The following is a 19435-nucleotide window of genomic DNA, read 5'->3' on the forward strand; positions in this document are numbered from 1 at the left end:
TGAGTTCCTCTCTGCCTCTCTCTCCAGTATTCTACTTGATGTGCAGTAGCTATCTCTGTGTGCCGTCTGTCTCTGTTACTTATGTACAGTCTGTCCCCTCCTCTAGACCAGAGCTATATGACAGTCCACACTGCCTTACACACTGGTGAGTCTTAAGTGCTCTTGCCTCCCAGCAGACGCTCAGTCAGCATTTGCTGGGCGTGTGTGTAGGCGGGGAGCAAAGGGGCATTCTTCAGCGTCCCTTTGCACATTTGAGCCACCTGTCTGAAGGGGCTGTGGTGGGCACGATACTTAGAAGAATCATAGGATGAGAGGTCAGGAAAGGAGATACTTTGAAGCCACATCTCATCTTGAGAGATGTCAAACATGAAAGAAGTGTTTCCCTTAGGACAGGAATAGGAAATACAGTGGAAATAACAGTGAGTCTAACACTTCTTAAACAGAGTTATGTCAAATTAGCTCATGACACGCTGGATTAAACAAAGGTACTGCAGGGCTCTGAGGGACTTTTGGCAATGTGCCTTCTGAGTCCCTAAGGCGAGGGACAGTGGCTGTGGCAGGGACACCGTGATTCACTCGCCTAGAGGCCCTTCCTTGTCTCCCCCATCTCTCTTCTTTCTCGGCACAGCGCCTGCCACCCACTATCGAGTCTCAAAAGGCCCAATACATGACTTCCCAGCCTTCTGTGCTGCAAGGCCATGGACCTGTTCCTTAGTCCTGCCAATGGGACCTGAGAAGTCTCCTGAGGACTCCTGGGATAGCTTTCTGATCAAAAGAGACACATAAAGAGAAGTTTCTTTCCTGTTTTTTGATGTGATCGTATGAAGACACGATGCCTGGAGCCACAGCAGCCTTTTGTAAACATGAGGGGTCACATCTGGGGACAAAAGCCACTATACCGAGGATGGTGGAATGGACAGGTGAAAAGAACCTGGGCCCCTGACGGCATCGTCAGACTGCTAAACCGATTTCCTGCCGTGCAGGGCAATATGCACTCTCATTAAGTCACTCTTCAGAAGGCGCTCCTTACTTGTGGCAGAAAACATCCTGACTGCTAAGCGCGGCTAAGCTGGTCTAAGCCCCAAAAGGCTGGACTTGGCTCCTGGCTCCATCACGGTAATCATGTGTCCTCTTGAAAGCTGCTTCCTCATCTGTGAGATGGAAATAATTATTATTTCCTCCCTCCTGGGTTGTTACAGAGGCTGACTGACATGACATGAGGCATATATGAGGCGTCAAGACTGGCACACTGTCGGTACTTACTAACGAACTATTGTCATTATCGTTATTTTTTGGATCACGGACCTGTATTTGTTGGAACATCTTGTACCGTCTTGCAGGACCCCACGTTCTGCAGGAAACAATCTGGGTGATGCTTACGTTGTCAAATTTTAATGTACAGAAGGAGAAACTGAGGCCAAGGGAGAGCTGCTCTCTAGACTCTTTTATTTTGGAACATGCGCACGATCGGTCTCTTCCCATATCACACATTTCCACTCACACTGGAAACAACAGAAGGACACAGGTCTGGGTTGAAATTATGTGCTTTTATGGGAAACAGAAAAACCCAACAACAATAACAAAAGCCCTTCAATCTTGCCAAGTTCTCAACCAGTGATAATGAGGCAGTTTCAATGATTGTGTCTGGCTGGGGACATTTCTAAAGGGTCAGGACAGTTGAAATACACTGGCCAAAAAGAGAATTGCAGAGAGGGTTGATGTTTTAAATGAGAGTACGTTAGACCTCTTTTTGGCCCCTCAACCCATCACCCTTTCAAGTCATAGTCTCTTCTCAGTTTACAAAGATTCTTCCTGAACTTTGCTCAAATGCGATCTCTTCCAGAAAGCGTTCCTTGGTCTCCACCAACTCCATCTACCTTTTCAGGAATGCTACAAACATGCTCTCGTGCCATCTCCCATCACTTCCCGCCTTACAACCGTCACGTTTGAGTTCATGCCTGACGACACCCATTGTTAGTAGGCACGCCCCCCCACCCCGGCCCAGATCCCGTGTTGCTCATCTTGGTGTTCCCATCTCCTTCCCTTATTCCGTGCTCTGTATACAGCAGGTGCTCAGCATCAGCAGGTGCTCAGTGAGGAAAGTTTGCTGGACTGAAGTCAGTTCTATATTTGCCACGTCACATCACCAGCCTCTTGACAGTGATAATGGTTATTCTCACTTCTTCGTCTTTCCTCCATGACCTCAGAGTGACCTAAATCAAGGCATCTCCAAGAAGGAACAGACCCACCAAACATCACCAACTTGGGGTCAAAGGTTTGGGGAAGGGAGGAGAGGAGAGAAGCTTAAGTTAAGCTTTTACTCTTGTTCAGGAAGGCAAGGGGGCAGGGAAGGCAGCCACTGGGGAAATCCAGGGTGATCATGAGCAGTGTTGGCCAATGCTTCACTCTGGAATTCTATAAGCAGCCATTCTTCCAAAGGTTTACCCAATGAGACATGGCCAACCTAGTAGTGGGAGCCGACGACTGGTGGGGGGCTGGTTTGGTTGCCCTTGTAGCCTAGGGACCAGCAGGGGTAGACCAGGAAGCTCTCTCTGGGACATGGCCTGTCTGATGTTTAGAGGGGTATTAGAGGTTGTCTGTCTAGTTGGACTGTTGGAGCTATGATGGGAACATTAGCCCTGTGGTGTGTTGAGTTGTCAGGCACATTGATTGTAGTAAGGCCAAAGAATACAGGCTGCAGTACTGGGCCTCTCTTCCAAAGGGGGGAAGGGTCAGGAGGCGCTGGGAACAGTGGGGGTGAGAGGAGGGTCCCAAGAGGTCCTGCAGCTCCAATCCTAACAGGTGCCCTGCTCTGGCTCCTGCTTCCAGCTCCCGCGTCTTCCCTCGTCTCCGCGTCAGGGCCAGGCAAAGGGGCCAGTTGCAAGTGGCGGAGGGAAGGGAAGTGCCTTTTCTTCCCCTACCGTGAGACTTGGACAAGGGAGAGGTTAGGATCAAGGACAGAAGGAGGAGGACTGAGGAGCTGCAGAGAGGCCAAGGCCCTATCCACCTCTGTGTGCTGCTGTATCGAGTAGATCCGAGGCCCACACTGCTAAGCGCATCACCCCCAGAGAGCACCGAACTCTTAATTGGAGAGGTGGAGAAAATTCTGCACGGGCTCTCAAAGGCGCTCAGGGACTTAGGGAGATCGCTGTGGCTCCTCCCATGGGAGGGCCCCTCTGGGGCCAATAAGGTGTGAAAACTCCATGGTCAGCATCCACCCTGGAGACTGGGGCAAGAGCCGAGAAGCAGAGAGAAGAGAGACTTCTTCAGGCACCTCCTTAGGAAAGAGAGTTGGACCTTGGGGGACTCAGGTTAGGGACAGATGTTTCAGTATAAAAAGGATCCCCAGCAAAAGGATGGGAGTCCCCTCAAATCCCTTCCCAAACCCCAGAGCACTTAGAAAAGAGAGAGTAAGGAGCATAAAAATATCTCGATGACGTGGGCTTGCCTGACAGTACAGAAAAGCAAGTCTCATGGCAGGCAGTGTGTCCCATTACACAAGAGAGGATTATACCGAGCTTCAGTATAGAGATTTTACATATATCTTTATATAAATGCATATATATTTATAGAGCCTCTGCCTAGAACAGCCGGGCTTGCTTCTTCAGTTCATTCCTCTTCCAGAGGGCCAGCCGGTCAAACTCAGAGATGGTCATGCCGAAGACCTGGTAGAACTCCTCCTGGGACAGGTGGCGCTGAAATAAGGTGGGAGGGGACAGAGAGGGAACGCTTGAGGATGTGAGGTGGAGGCTGGGGGCAGGTGCAGGCAGAAGCGGACCCTGTGTGTATCCTCTGGGCGTGCTGTGCTTGGCGCAGTGTGTGACCCACAGGGGTGTGGGCTGCGTAGATGTCAAATGGCAGACCGTGTGCATGAATGCTTCCTCAGCGGGGCTTCTGTAGCTGGTCTGGAGGGGCCTCCCCTGCCCAAGACTCAGTGGGGATTCTATACTTCACCTAAGTGCCTCCTCTCCATGCTTCGTGGCTGACCCCACCCGCCCGCATCCTGCCGCCTGCATTCTGTGCCCCAGGGGGTGCATGGATGAACGCTATTCCTCCTTCCTTTGGGAGTAAAAGGGGGGCATATCCAAGACGTTAGGGTGCACTTCCTCTTATTAATATTTTTACAGATGGTCCGGAAGGCTGTCCCTCAGGCCAGTCAATGAAAAAAAACTGCTGTTCCTATTTCTCCACCCACCGAATTGTCCTTTCGTATCTGTCTTATATGAAAAGAAATAGGTCACATAATGAAACATGGTTCTGCATTCCTTAGCCTGTTTCCCCCCTCCTTTCTGCCTCGCGGACCTCTTGCCCTTCCAAGCAGCCTGGAAAGTCGATACGTTGTCAAAAGCTTTCAGAGTTAGAAATATATGGCACCTGAAATGTGGCAACATGTTAACAATTCCTGCATTTAGGTGAAAGGTAGAAGGATGTTCATTTTACTCTTCTTGCAACTTTTCTGGAGGTCTGAACTTTTTCAAAATAAAATTTAACATTATGTTTGAAGAGAGAAATATCTGGCACATATCCTGCCTGAAAACTTACTGGAATCACTGAGATGCCCTGTCGGTCGCCATGATGTTAGCTAACTGAAGACTGAGGGAGATTCACCGAGAATTCTGTATACAGCCACGCAGTAATTAGCCAATTCCCTGCCTATGTGAACTAATATCTTGGCCACATTTCCAGATCTTGAGGCAAAGGTAATTTTGATATTTTTGATAGATAATATTGGTTGCTGGTGACTCTGAGCTGATGTTTCAATATGTAACAATATTTAACAACCCCAGCAACCCCTTGCATTGCATTTCTGTTATGCTCAATACGCATCACTGCATGATCGCCCCCATTTTTCTCACTGAATCCTTCCAACAACTCTGAAAAACAGAAATTATTTCTATCCAGTTGAAAGATGAGAAAACCAAAAGTCAAACAGTTAAAATGACTAACTCGGCCGAAAGGGAGGGAGGGCAGGTGGGAGGGAGGCCGGGGTAAGCAGCAGAGCGGAGACCAAAGGCTAGGCTTTCCGATGCCAAACACAGTGCACGATGTTGCCCCCTTGGGCAACCCCATCACAAATTCATAAGTAATCCTTTCTATTATGAAAAAAAATTCAAAAATACTCAAAAGGGAGGAAATCACACAATACGTACATCTATGCCCATCAGCCAGATTCAACAGTTATCAAGGGTTTGTCAGGTTTGCTTCATCTTTTTTTTTTTTTTTTCTGAAGTATTTAAAGCACATCTTAGGGGCGCCTGGGTGGCGCAGTCGGTTGAGCGTCCGACTTCAGCCAGGTCACGATCTCGCGGTCCGTGAGTTCGAGCCCCGCGTCAGGCTCTGGGCTGATGGCTCAGAGCCTGGAGCCTGTTTCCGATTCTGTGTCTCCCTCTCTCTCTGCCCCTCCCCTGTTCATGCTCTGTCTCTCTCTGTCCCAAAAATAAATAAACATTGAAAAAAATAAATAAATAAATAAAGCACGTCTTAGACGCTGTGTCAGTTCATTCCTATGTGCTGCAACACGTATCTTCCCTAGAGATCTCAAAACATCTCAAAGCCTACCGGACATCTTCTTTCCTAAAAACAGCTCACAGTACTTCCTCACAATCACCTAATACCTGTCCATAAGAAAATGCCCCTAATTGTCTCGACAATGTCTTCTTGTTGTAGTTTGTCTCTTTGAACAAAGGGGCCAACGGCATCCACAAATCACATGTGGTTCTTAAGTCTGTTCAGTCTCTGTGGGGCCAGACAGTGCTTTCTTTTGTCCATGCCGTTGACTTGTCCATAGTTGTCCCACCCACACTCAAGTCAGTGCTGAGAAATGACGTGGATGTGAGGGATTTCTCTTCTCAGTTCCTTCCACAGTAAACACTTAGGGGAACTGTAATTTAACCTCCATCTGTTTTGTTGTTGTTGTTGTTCTTGTGGAGGGTGATGGCTATGGTTGATTCCCTAGCTCATCTTCTCTGCTGTGCCCCCAAATCTTTTTTTATGAGTTTCCATGTAAAGGAATGGCAGACTCAACTTGAGAACATGCTGGAGGAGACTGAGGCTCTCCCGCTCCCCCTCTGTGAAGGACCAGCTGCTGCCTCCTTTCTTTTTTTTTTTTTTTTTTGCCAGTTCTCAGAGCACCTAATGCCAGCCCTGTCCCTATGACATTCTCCACAGACTTTAAAGCATGAAGGTTAAGGGCATAGGCTTTAGAGCCGGGCAGACATGACTGCGTGACCTTGGACAAGTTACGTCACCCCACTGAGCCTTGATTTCCTCTTCTGGAAAGTGGGAGCATCCTAGTGCCCACCTCCTGGATACAGTAAGGGGAATGAGAAAGCACAGGTCATGGACAGAGGTCCGCACACGGGAAGGACCCAACTGCTGGTCAGCCTCACTCCTGCAACAATCTCTTCATGTGTCTGTCACATAGTGGGGGGGGGGGTCTGGTCCTCATTTCATTTGATTTCATTTCCGCCTCATCCTCTTCCCTGTGCTCATGTGACCCAGCCACACTCACCACCTGCTTTCCTCACCTGTGATAGGGCCTTGGCAGTGGCTGTTCCCTCTGCCAAGGATGCTCTTCCTCCTCATATAAGTGTGGCTAACTAAATGGTTCACCTATTTCAGGTCTTTGTTCAGATGTCACATTTGCAGCGAGATCACTCTGACCACCCTATTTAACACTGCAACGTACCTCTCCCTCTAAACCCCAATTCTCCGCTGTCCTTTCACTTCTTCCCTCAGCCCGGTTGGTTTCCCATGTTCCAGACCATTTATTTATTATTTGTGTCATTTAGTGTCTGTCTCCTCATGCGAGAACGCCAGCTCCAAGGGGGCAGGGGTCCTTGTTTTGTTCACCGGTATACTGCAAGCCCTGAGAACAGGACCTGGCCTATATAATAGACTTTCAGTAAGTATTTTTTGGGGGAATGACAATCTGCACTCTGAGCTCCTTGAGGAGCTCTTCAGTCCGGAGGGGACTCGGGCAGTGTTTGTAGCCCTGTGGTCTCAGCTCGGGCTCCATGTTAGACATCCCTGGCAGCCTCTCTGATGCCTGAGCTCCTTCCCCAGATTGCGATCGAATTGGTCTAGGCTGGGGCGTGGTATAGTTGTTTTTAAGAAGCTCCCTGGCTGATTCTGATTCTTAGGGCAGGTTGAGCTTCCTTGATCAGAGCTTCTGGGTGTCCTGGAGGATGTACGAGGGCAATTGGTCCTCCAGGATGAACCAGGTTCCCGAACCTCATTTCTATCCCTGAATGCTGGCTCCACTGAGCTGTTGTGGGAGCTGTCCCCTTCAGCACCAGCAGCCACTCACTGCTACAGTAAAGGAGGCCCTCGTAAAAGTGGGGATAATCACATTGCTAGGCTGCTAGCCCGGCACGCTGGAGTTGGAAGGACTCACAAAACTTCTTGGTCTACTCACATTCCCCTCCCTCTGTCCCAACCCTTTATTCTGGGCGAAACCTCGGCAGTCAGTTGAAGGGTGGTTGATATGCTCATCCCAAGGGCTGTTGAACCTCCTTTCTTAGAAGCATTCAATTCCACAAACATTTTCCAGTACTTCCCCTGGTCCGAGCCCCATGGTAGAGGACTGACTGCCTCTGTCAGGCAGAGGAAACAGATAGCTCGTTGCTCTGATACAAGAGAGGGGAAGAGCTGCTTGATCTGCACTCTGGACACAGGGCTGGGGGGGGGGCTGGGGGAGGGGTGAGGGACACATCCTGGGAAGGTCTGGGGGGCTCTGGGACATGGGCATCACTATGGGGGGCCCTGAGGAGTCAGGAGGCTGGCAAGATGGGAAGGGCATTCTAGGAGAGCGAGAGGCAGGGAGAGGCACAGTGGAAAAGGGCAGTGTGCTCCTGGATCGGGGCCCAGGGACTGGAACGCCAAGCCAAGTGGAGGAGACTGCTGGAAAGTCCGATGCCACATTCGGGCCGGCCTCTGTGCTTTGTTTATGCTGTTCCGCTATTCATGATGCTCCCTCCCCCCTCTCCACCCATCCAACCTGCGCCTTCAAAGTCCGTCCGCCCAGGTCACTGCCAGACTCTGTGCCAAGGGCTCTGTGTATAGTGTCTCACTTACTTCCGCTGGCACCTTGCGGGGAGCACCATGATTGCCCCACTCCACAGAGGAGAAAACTAAGGTTTGGAGAGGTTGTCACTTGGCCAAGCTGTCTTGCTGAGGGATGATGGCAGGGCAAGGGCTGCACCCGGAGTCTGACGTGAGACCACCTTATGCTTTTGCCTTCTACACAGCGCTGACTCCCCCATGCTCCCCACCCAGAGCACCGGTTTTCTGTACCATCCTGCAGAAAACCAGTGCTGTGTTTCTTCTTAGCAACCAGTCAGCAGGCCCCTGAGAGCAGGGACCCAATCTAACTCTTGTCTTAAGTCGACAGAAGCATCAGCGGGAGATGTGCTGAAGTTCTGCACCACAGACGCTCATCGGATTGGGAAGGCAGCACAGAGCGTTTCAACCTGGGCTCAAGGAACCAGGCTGGCATCCCTGCGTTTTCAACAAGCTGTGCGACCTTAAAGCTTTTCATTTTCTGCCTGCCCTCTCGAGCTGGGTTAGATCAGGCAACTTCTGGAATCCCTTCAAACCCAAAGGCGCCTGCTCAGTTTTCTATACTTACCTCTAAACGCGTCCGGTCCACATCCTTGGGCAGTCGATTTCTTCCTCTTGTGGTCACCAGCAGAAGTTCATAAGGGTAGATCTAAGGAGAAAGGACAGGGTGGGGGGTGGGGTTCCAGGTCAGGTGAAGGTGGCAGGCTTATCCCTTCAGCCACATGTTGTGTCTGGGCTCCCTCCTCTCCCCAGAAAGGGTCAGTGGTTAAAGTCTGGAGGAAGGGCTGGGTCTGTTCTTGGAGTTGCCTGACGGCCTCAAGGCACCTTCTCCCCAAAGGCAAAACCTGAATCCCCTAATACTGCTAAGAATAAGCTTGGTGGTGTTTGACATAAATGTGGCACAAGGCCTCCTAATTGTAAACGTCTCAGGTCTCGTGATTGGCAAGCCTCCAGAAAGTCTCCGAGGCCCACAAGGAACTGTCTGATTTCAGCGGGCAAAAGACATAGGGTAGGATTCGGGGAAAGCTGGCCAGGGAGGGACCGGATATGCCGGTTTCAAGGGGACCCTTGAGGTTATTTGATGTTCCCTTCCCTGCATAGATAGTGCGGTCATCCTCCTGCTGGCCCCCAATGGAGCGGCTCCCAGGGTCCCAGAGACCCCCAGGGTCAACGCATCTCCTTTACCTTGTACTCTGTAGAGAGAAAAGAGACACACACAAAATGGAAATACATTGGTTTTTGCTTTGCACCACTACACTGGCCTCTGTCTGAGAGACCCTGTCCTTGTTGAATTCAGCCCAAATCAAGGCTGGTATAAACGTAAAGGATGGCTAGAGATGGGGGTTGGGCTGATCCAGAGATAGGGTTTTCTACGAGAAGTGACTTTTGAGATAATTAGAACAGAAATAAGAGGAGATTGTGAAACACATGGGCAAGATCACCTATCTTCCAGAGGAGTCCTCCCGGGTTTTGGTGCAGCCTCGTCCACCTGCCTGAGCCCGCTTGTAGGAATTGCTGGAGGCTGGCAGGACAGCATCGCTGGCAGAGAGCATGAAGCTCATGGAATGTTCGCTGGGAACAATGTGCATTTGGCTCCGAGAGTTTCCCTCCCCCCGGGGCTGGCAGGCAAGTCTAGCCGAGCAGTACTGGGACGACGGCATTCTGCAGTGGCTCTGGGAACCCAGATGGGACAGATGGCCTGGAGATCACCCAAGGCCAGGGACTTGAGAGGAGGAGGGAAGAGAAGGCAAAGAGGGAGGGAGTGGGAAGGGAAAGGGAGTGTGGGAACTTGAGGTTTGGACAGAGCCCAGCGTAGGGCCAGAATCTGTAGTGATCCTTTGCAGAAGGTGAAGACACAGTTAGGAGCAGTGCGTCCAAAGCTGCTGTGGGTCCCAGGACGGGGTGGCACTCACCTCGCATGCCCCAGTTGACGGCATTCATGCTGTCATAGTGGAAGAGGTCTGCGCTGGGTGTCTGCAGGGGAGATAGAGCGAGGGCTGGCCTGAGTGAGCTCACTGCTGCCTCCCTGGGGCCATTACCCACCTCCAGAAAATGGCCTGGGGCTGATGGGACATGGCCTCAGAGAAGCCCCAGTCTTAAGTCACGGGGACCCACCTCACTGGCACATCCCTGGTGCCTAGGCGCAGCACGTAGTTAGGCACCCTATAAATATTCATTTCTTGGTGAACTACATTCCCTGCCTTCTTTCACTGCTCAAATACCGCTCTTCCTATGAAATCTGTCTTGGCAATTCTATTTAAAATTGCAAATTGCCGCCCTCCCTCCCCAAGCTCCCAATCCCCCTCATCCTGCTCACTGTTTCCCTCCCCACCCTCCCCCGCCATAGCACTCACTACCTTCTACAGTCTATATAGTTTGACTTGCATACTATTTACTACTTGCTTTCTGTTTCTCTCTACAAGAATGTAAGCTCCAACGAGCAGGGGTCACTGATGTGTTCCAAGCACCCAGAGGAGTACCCGACGTATGTAAAAAGCTTTCCATAAATATCTGTTCCGTGACCCAATGTCTAGGCTCCGGAATTGTTAACATCTTGGGGGCAATGTCTCAGCACTGCCTCTCTTACCCTGTGTAGCCCATTTCTTCGGTAGGCAGGCAGGGAGGCAGATTTGGAGATGAGGGGGTCTGAAAAGAAACAGCCAAACAATTACCAGGAGCCCCAAGCCAGGGGTCCCTCTCCTTGAGGCTATCTGGCCTCTGCTAATGGCCAATACTGTCCCCCAACCCCATGGGAAGTGGGAAGGAAAGGGGCCACTGGATCCTCCCCCTGCTCTGCAGACTGGCAGCTGACTCAGGGATGCCTCCCCCGGCAGAATTCCAGGGTCACCTGAAGCACACGTGCACAGTCTTCTGGCCTCACCCTGCACACACCTCCCACGTGTACGAACCTCCCGTGATGAACCCCTGCGTCCTGGCCACCGGTGGCTCTGGACGCAGGCCCTGGATTTGGAGTTGGGCTCAGAGCCCAGACAGGCAGGCTCTCGTGTGGGTAGAAGAGATGTGTGCTCTTCCTTTCTCTCTGGGGGCTACTGGGCACGGCAACTTTGGTTCCAGAACCAAAAACTGAGGCCTACATCTGACAAACACGGTGGGGTGGGCTATTTGAGTTCGGGATCGTGTTGGGACATCACAGCTCCGGGGGACCCGCCTCCAGCTCTGGCTCTCACAAGACACGACAGGCTGAAGGGAGGGCAGGCAGAACATACCGCTGTCAGCCAGGTAGTGGGACCGAGGGGCTGCAAGAAAGAAAAGCCAGAAAGCCGTGTTCGTGGGGGCAGACGGACACGGTGGAAGGTTCACGGGGACAAACAGACATGGCTCCCATTCCTGGGCTACCCTGGCTGGCGGAGAGGAGGGGCCTCCTTCGCCACCTCTCTTCCCACTGGTCAGTTTTCAGTCGCTACACCTGCCCCGCATGCCCCCTCCCCCGCCCAGCACCCGGTGCAAAGCGGGTGCCCTGTGACATTTGCTGCACAGAGGCCACTGGACGGAACTGCGTTTTGAGCAACTCTGGCGCACTGCACAGAACCCAGAGCCAGAGGCTGAAAACACTGCCCTTGGTAGTCAAACAGGGAAACAGGCACATCGATTTATCCTGGCTGCCACTGGCCGATACCTAACTGCTACAAGTTACTTAATCATGCTTTGGTTTTCTCATCGTAAAACGGGGAGGGATAGTGTCTCCCGTATGGGGTTACTGTGAACAATAAATGATATACGATGATTCCATAAGGTATTAGCCCGGTGCCTGTCACCATACAAAGCACCAAGTAAAACCGACTTTATCATCTTCACCACCACTGCCATCTCAGTCTCGCCTAAAGTCGAGGTGCAGCAGGGAAAAGAGGGAACAGCTTATGGCCTTGGGTCACTCTGACTTGGGTCCGACCCTACTTGGCTCTGTCACTTACAGGCTTGTGAGTGGCCTTGGGCAAGCAGTAAGCTCAGGTCTCTCATCTATAAAGTGGGTGATAATAATCCCTCGACATCGCCAGTCTTTGTGAGGACCAAGAGTGATAATGTATTTACGAGTGGCGGGCATAGGGGATTATCCATTAAGTATTGAGTGGAGATAGGATTTCCCAGCAAGACTGACTCCCACAGGGGTAAGGGAGGGAGGGAAGCATGTGTGTGTCCAGGAACAGGGAGGAATTTACAATGAGAGGATCTCTGGGCAAAGTGCCTGCTCCAAGGTTCTTCTTGTTTTCTTCCTGTGACGGGAGGCTTACTACCTCAAGAGGCAGTCACTTATATCGTTGAGCCATTCAGGCTATTAGGAGACATTTCTCTTTGCGCTGAGTCTGACCGAAAGTCACAGCTTCAGACGCCCCAGAGAAGCAAGTGCCCGCTCAGGGCAGAGCATGGTCTTACTTAGTGCCCCAGAGAGCACCTCACCAAGTGTGTATTCTAGACCCAGGCAAGGCCATAAGGAGTTTAAGATTCATTCAGGGAGTTGGAAGGAAGTGCCCCCACCCCCCACAGACTTCCAGGGCGGTGCTTACAGCCATTGAGGGACATGTCATAGCCAGCTGTGTGCAGGGCCTCCCGGCTGCTGGTGGAGCTCCGGGGTGGGGTCCAGGGATCCGCGTAGGAGCTGGACCGGGCCTTCATCTCCTCCTTCAGAATCAGCCGGCCAATTCCACTCTGGAGCTGGGTGTGGGGGAGGGGCGAGATGGAGTCAGAAGGAGGCAAAGAACACTGAGCCGGAGCAGGCTTGGGGAGAAGGGTGGGTGACTGGATTCTGGTGAACCTCTGTCATTTTTGCCTTCCCCAAACCCCGCAACACCTCCTCGCAACCCCGCAGCTTCATTTGGGACTTCGTCCCTCTCCCACAAGCGGTGCCGTGGTCTGGGGATGGGGAGGGGTCTCTGGTGGAGGGCACTGGAAGTGGGCCTGGCCAATGGCACGCGGGCAGATGGCTCTAGCTGGGCCAGCGAGGGCCTTCCTTGGGACTCTTGTCACTGGCACCCGTGTCTTTTTAAAAAAATTGTTATAGAGGTGACATTCACATAACACACAATTAACCACCTTTATCTAGTTCCGAACATTGTTTATCACCCCCCAAAAAGACCCTGTCCCTGCTTCCCTCTCCTCCTGGGCCCTGGTATTCACGAGTCTGCATTCTGTCTCTGTGCATCGACCTGTTCTGGACATCTCCTAGAAACGGGATCATCCAACGTGTGGGCTTTTGTGACTGGCTTCTTTCACTAAACATACGGTTTTCGAGGTTCATCCACAGGGTGGTCTGTATCATTACGTCATTCCTTGTTGGGTCTGAGTAACATCCCATTGGACGGGTACACCGCGTCTTGCTTATCCATTTGGGCAATGATGGACGTGTGGGTGGCGTCCACCTTTTGGCTATCGTGCAAAGTGCGGCTAGGAGGATACATACACGTGCGCTTGTTTGAGTCCCAGGTTTCCCTTCTTCTGGGTAAATTACCCAGGAACGCAATTGCCAGCCTTTCCCTGGTGGCTGCACCCCTTTCCATTCCCACTGGCGGCGCGTGAGAATAACCTGCCTGAGCACCGGGGCAGCGCAGACGTGAGCCAGCACAAGAGAAGGAAGAGACAACTTTCCTATGGCAATTAGTTGAGCGGCCGGATCTAGTCATACCGGAAACTCCCCCTACCGTTTGACTTTTTTGGTTATGCAAGGCTGTACGTCTCTTTTCTTTACCATAAGTGGGTTTGAATTCGGTTTCTGTCCCTGTCAAATGAAAAAATCCTCAGTAACATACCGCCTAGGCATCTCACCCAGGGGGTAGCCTGCTCACCTTGTGCATGCTGCGGTCAAAGTCGTCTTCCTCTCCTCCAGATGAGAACCTTCTGGCTCGGGGCACTGACAAAAGATAGCTAGGATCAGCTCCCGCGTGTGTTCCCCACTCAGCCTGCCCCCGGCAGAGGGCCCAGAGGGACACAGAGCCTCGACAGGTGAGGGGTTTCCTTTCAGTCCGCCACTTTGCAGCCGAGTGACCCCGATGGAGCGTGGGTCTCCTGCATGGGAAGGCCCAGCAGCCCTTCCCATTCTTGGCCATGAAGGGCAGGTGAAGCCAACTGCCCAAACACAGCCAATGAGCCTCAACATTGGGATTTTTCTTGCTGCTGGCGGGAGAAAGAAGCCCTCTTTCTGCCAAGGATAGGCCTGGGAGAGCCTAGACCTGCTGGAGTTCATCCTGCCATATGATAAGGGCAGACCCGGCCTGAGAACGGAGCCACCCCGGGAACAGGACCAGCCCCAATGACGGCCATTCACCTCTGCATCCAGCTGTGCCCCAAAAACTTTCACTCTCATGACCCAGGAAATCTTTGCTTTGGCTTAAGCCATTTGGAGTTTTTTTTCCCCTCTTTTTGGGTTTATTCTTTTGTGGTTGCAATGGTCTAAGATCCCTCTGCCTCCCCCCCCGCCATGCCTCCCCAAAACACGTAGCTCTCGAAGATCGTTGTCTGCTTTAGGATGTGGTTGCTTGTGTCTTATCTCCTTTCCCAAATGGAGAATTTTTTGAGGGCAAGGCAGGGCCCATCTCCGAGCTCCCATGAAGCTTTGCTCAGAATGGACATTCAGTCAGTAAAGGTATGCACTGAATCAAAATGGAGCTTGATGACAATGTGCCCCCATGCTTCATGAGTGGGGACCCATCTCTCCAGCTGGAGATGCCTACTGGGTGGGATGGCACCATCAGGACCCCCTGCCAGGGTAAACTCCCTTTTCTATCTTCCGAACCATTTTCCAACCCACAGCCAAAGTGATCTCTTAAACACACACATCTGATCCTGTCACTCTCAATGGTTTCTTACTGTTTAGGATAAAGACCCACATCCTTATCTCAATGCACAAGGCCCCATGGGATGTGGTCCCTCAGCCCGCACCTGCTTCCCTCCCTCTCTGGCTCCAGGTTAAGCTGACAGCCTTTCCTTTCCTCCAGTGGAACCCGCCCTCCCACCTGGGGTCTTTGCAGATGTCCTTCTATACCCTGCTGGCTTACCTCCTCCCCACTCTTCCTGTGGCAGCTGAGTATCTGCTTTGAGAAGGTTCCATCACGTTCTAGACTGGACTGCATGGCCCCTCCCATTAGCTCCTCTACCTCCGTGTATCACCTCCCGTACATCACTTCCCTCTCCAGCGGGGACCTATGTCTCCTCCATAAAGGCAAGAACCTGGTCTATTTTGCTCCCCGGTGACTCACTAGGGCCCAGGGCTGGCCTTCAATACATACATACATTCATACATTTGCCGAATGAATAAATGAACAATTGTGTGAAGGAGTGGGCAACCGTCCTAGCCCCGCTGTGTCCCTGGCACAGGTGACAGGGCTCTGGTCCAGGCTCCTCTGTGGGGCGCGTTACCTTTGGGGGACCCATGGTAGGTCCAATACTCAGACTCTGCAGCATAGTAGGGGTCTGGTGAGTAGGCTGGACTATACTTGGAGGCCTGGCTGATGTCTTCACTTGTTTTGCTTTTGGTTGCTGTTGACAAATCGCCTGCAAAGGACCCAAGGAGAGAGCTTCAGGGAGGCAGAGTGTCCTGGAACAGTGTACTATATACTCTCTTCCTGCCTCGGCCAGGCTCCAGCCTGGGGGAGGGAGGTCACTCTGACGCCAGGGTCTAGGACATGGAGCATCAGAGCTGGAAGAGCCCGCAGGCCAAGCCCCCTCATGTTACAGTTGGGAATCTGAACACCAAAGAGGGCAAGGGGCTTACTGAAGACCACACAGCAAGTAGACCAGAATGGGACCAGACGCCTGCCCAGGGCTCCTGCTACCACATTTCACAGACTCCCAGGGCTGCTCCCAAGAGAACACTAAGACTGTGGCTCCTCCAAGTAAGATTAAGCACGTCCCAGGTGATCCCATGTCCCTACCTTCCTCAGCCTCTAGAAACCTGCCTTGTTTTGTATTTGAGCCATACGTAGGGTGGGAGTCACCAACTAGGGCCACGTGCCGCATATCAGATTTCCCCTCCCACTAAAATGCCACATCTTGCTTGGGGAGACTCTATGGCCCAGAGAAAGAGCACTGCACATGGTTCAACAATGCTGGGTTCTGGCCCCAGCTCTGCCACTTAACTAAGCTGTAACACTGGGCACCTCTTGCCCGTCTCTGCCTCCCTCATCTGTAAGTATCAGAAGTGGTCTTGCTGGGTCAGGTGCCATCCGGCTTCAAGCTTCCACAACGTGGACCATCAAACCTACTGCAGCCACAAAACCATCCAGGGCAGTGATTTTAGCCCAGCCCAAAGCCTGGCAAGAGACCGACTAGGGCAGAGAGAGAACTGGAGACACAAGCGAGCCCCCATGATCATCTCAGGAAGAAGAGATAGGGACTATCCCACGCCCTGTGTAGTCAGAGCAGCAGAGCATCCTGGGATCAGCCCCTTGCCAGCTCCAGCCTTTGCACCCTCTCCCAGCAGCACTTGCTTTCCAAAGCTTGCAGATTCTCTTGAACTTGGGTCCTGGGCAGTCCCTCCCATCTCAACTGATGTCATTCAGCCTTTTCACGTGCCCTCTTATCCCTGCAATCTACCTCCACCCCAAACGCCTCCTGCGTCTGCTCTGGTGCTGAGCCCAGCTGGAACATCCCACAGTCCCGAGGCGTTTGAGACCCTGGGGGCCTGTTCTGGACAAACTGGCTTTGTCAGGTTGGTACGTTTCTGTGGCCACTCGGGATGCACGGCTTGTCATCCACATCCACACATAGATATGCACGTGCTCACCGAGTCACCTGGACCCCAGCCCAGCCCCCTCTGAAACTGAGGAAATTGTCAGGTCTCAGCCTAGAGCCGTGATTTATATTTGTATCGCTCCTCCACCAGCTCAGTGAGCTCAGATCCCAGTCCTGGGCTACCTCCACCTGTTTCCATCTTCCTCCAATTCTGTACCCCGCCCCCTCTGTTACCCCGGTAGCCTGTGGGCATATGAGGGTGATACAGGGTACCAGTTGCCCCTGTGCATCCTCAATGCAAAGGGCGTGCTTCATCGGCTGAGGCTCAGTAAACGCGTTTGCAAGAAGGAACAGGTTTCAGCGATGCCTGACTTCTCCTACGGGAGTGCAGGTAGGAATCATGAATGGAACTCGTTATGGTGTGGATTCCTAGGTCACACTCTGAGTATTTCTAATAAGAAAGTCCAGAGCAAGGGAGGGACCAGGGCATCTGCTCGAGTATCCATGCCTTGGAGTGCATGCTCCCAGCGCATTTGAGAAGGGTTGCTCTGGCCATGGAATTTAGGACACCAGACAGCAGGGTGGTGGGGTTGGAAAGTAGGTGGTAAAACATTTAGGGGACACGAGAGCTTCCTTGCTCTTTTGAAATGACACCAAACTCCCCCCCCCTCCCCCCAGTATCACCTCAAGTGATTGGGGGATAGCTAACAAGAAGGACAGAACTGCAGCCCTTCGTGCGTCCCTCCACGTGGCCCCAGCAGACCATCTGCACAGAGGGTGAATGGCCCCGCCCCTTGCCTGGCCACGCCCTCTCCCCCCGACAGACCATACCATGCCGTTTGTAGATCGGGGGTTTCCGGTAGATGTTACTTTCTCCAGCTGCCAGGCCGACCCAGAAGGGACCAATGGGGAGAGGAGAGACAGAGAAAGAGAGAAAGACGGAGAGCGGAGGAAAGGAGACAGCAGTTGGTCAGCTGATCTGAGAACGAAAGACAGTCAGCGTCTTTCCCAAGGGTGCACCACCTTTCCCCGGTGGACGTCCTCTTTCAAAACTCAGTTTCCAACCTCAACCCGGGAGGTTCTAAGAAAGGTGAGGGAGGGGAGAGGAATGGATGGATTCTAATGGTGCGGAAGAAGGGACTCGGGCTCGAGTGGTGGGCATGCAGGCAGGAGGCGGCGCGTGCTCAGCAGGACCCCATGCAGGAAGGTGCCCCCTGCCTCCACCCTGCGGCCACGCCTCATTCCACGCACAAGTGCCCAGAATGCTTCAGCACGATCGCCCTCCCACTCGCTCAAAAACAGACAGGATGGGACCTTTCCCAGGCAGTGGAGAAAGGTACAGATGAAACAGCAGGATGAGCTCCTGGGGAAAAGCGAGTGGGGAGTCAACACCTGAGCTCAGAGTTGGGAGACAGGGTTGAGGCCCGGCTCTGCTGAACTCTGGGCAAGACTCTAAGTCAGACCTACAAGGTCACCGAACCCCTGCCTTCCGCTTTATCTCCTATCACTTCCGTCGCCGCTCACCACTTCCAGGCACGCTGGCCTGCTGCCGGTTCAGTGTTTCAGGGCCTTTGCACTTGCCATGCCCTCTGCGTGGGACTTTTTCCCTGAGATTTTCAATGGCTGGCTCCTTCTCATCTTTCCCCACCCCAGTCACTCTACCGCGGTGCCCTGTTTATTATGTTTACTGCACATATCATCTACCTGAAATTACCCTTTTACTCGTTTACTCTTTTACTAAATTTCTTTCCACATATAAACACCATGAAGGCAGGACCTGGGCTGGTTTGAGCACATTTGCAACCTCAGGGCCCAGAACAGTGCCTGGCTGTATAGAGAGAACAACAGAGGCTCAGGAAAGCTAAGTAACTGGCCCCAGCTCACAGGCTTCTAAGTGGCAGAATCAGGATTCAATCCCAAGAGTTTTGATGCCAAAGCCCAGGACTTCCAGCATGGTTACTGCCGGGTCCCGGCACGGCCCTCAGACACTCGAGGCACTTCTCCGGCTGCTTCGTGGTGGTCTTGATCAAGGCTGGCTCTGTCAAGTGGGTGGCCCAAAGCCCACGGGCGAGTCGGGACTGCAGGGTGGGTTAGTGTGGGTAGCTGGTTAGGGAGGGTCCCCAGGAACCGGCTTCTCTTCGCTGCCGGTGCAGGGCGCCCGGCGTCCCCATGGAGCATGCACCCGTGCTGGGAATTCCGGGCTGGCAGCCTACCTGGGATGTGAAAGTGCTTGGGAGCCTGGTAAGAGGTCGGAGTGGAGGACCTCACATCTAACTGGCTATGGTATGGAGAGCTCCGGCCACTCTCGGGCCCTGGAGCACGCAGGCAGTGGTCCCCAGAAAGAACAGAGGCACAGAGAAAACAGGCATTAACGCGGTGGCAGTTAAGGCAGCAGTGACGTGATGACAGCAGGGATGGCGGGGAGGGGCTGTGCTCTCATGCACCGTGTCTGCAGAAACAGGCTGGACCCTGTTTTCTTGCCTCACCCCGAAGTCAGATTTTGTAGGTTGTAAGAATCAACTCCACTGAGCATCAGGAAGGTGACTTTGCACCTCTTAGCTCCCCACCACCCCTCTTGATTACTTTTTTCCTCCGTCCAAGCACCTGCTTCACCCCTAACCTCAAGGTGGACGTGGATGGCCTGACCGGAAGGGGTAAGGCTGGGCCTGTTTCTGGTCCTCTGGCTCTACCC

The 19435-nt window shown here is 52.6% G+C and overlaps 1 protein-coding gene across 9 annotated transcripts in view; it reads right to left on the minus strand.

Moving 5' to 3' along the window:
- Nucleotides 1-1528: 1528 nt before the first annotated feature.
- The window catches only part of ABLIM3 (actin binding LIM protein family member 3), a 111470-nt gene continuing 93563 nt past the window's right edge, over nucleotides 1529-19435 (minus strand). For 5 of the 9 annotated variants that reach the window (XM_045437637.1, XM_045437618.1, XM_045437659.1 and 2 more), the window contains 11 exons: nucleotides 18957-19055; nucleotides 17575-17622; nucleotides 15430-15564; nucleotides 13860-13924; nucleotides 12585-12732; nucleotides 11289-11318; nucleotides 10649-10707; nucleotides 9975-10035; nucleotides 9247-9254; nucleotides 8630-8710; nucleotides 1529-3695 (listed from right to left, as the gene is read on the minus strand). In XM_045437637.1, the coding sequence (XP_045293593.1) occupies nucleotides 3582-3695; nucleotides 8630-8710; nucleotides 9247-9254; nucleotides 9975-10035; nucleotides 10649-10707; nucleotides 11289-11318; nucleotides 12585-12732; nucleotides 13860-13924; nucleotides 15430-15564; nucleotides 17575-17622; nucleotides 18957-19055 (848 nt within the window). In that variant the 3' untranslated portion in view covers nucleotides 1529-3581. The remainder of the gene's footprint in view (nucleotides 3696-8629; nucleotides 8711-9246; nucleotides 9255-9974; nucleotides 10036-10648; nucleotides 10708-11288; nucleotides 11319-12584; nucleotides 12733-13859; nucleotides 13925-15429; nucleotides 15565-17574; nucleotides 17623-18956; nucleotides 19056-19435) is intronic. The other 4 variants (XM_045437643.1, XM_045437669.1, XM_045437650.1 and 1 more) reach the window with 2 other exon arrangements.

The sequence above is a fragment of the Leopardus geoffroyi genome, chromosome A1 (assembly GCF_018350155.1).
Source record: "Leopardus geoffroyi isolate Oge1 chromosome A1, O.geoffroyi_Oge1_pat1.0, whole genome shotgun sequence".
NCBI lineage: Eukaryota > Metazoa > Chordata > Mammalia > Carnivora > Felidae > Leopardus > Leopardus geoffroyi.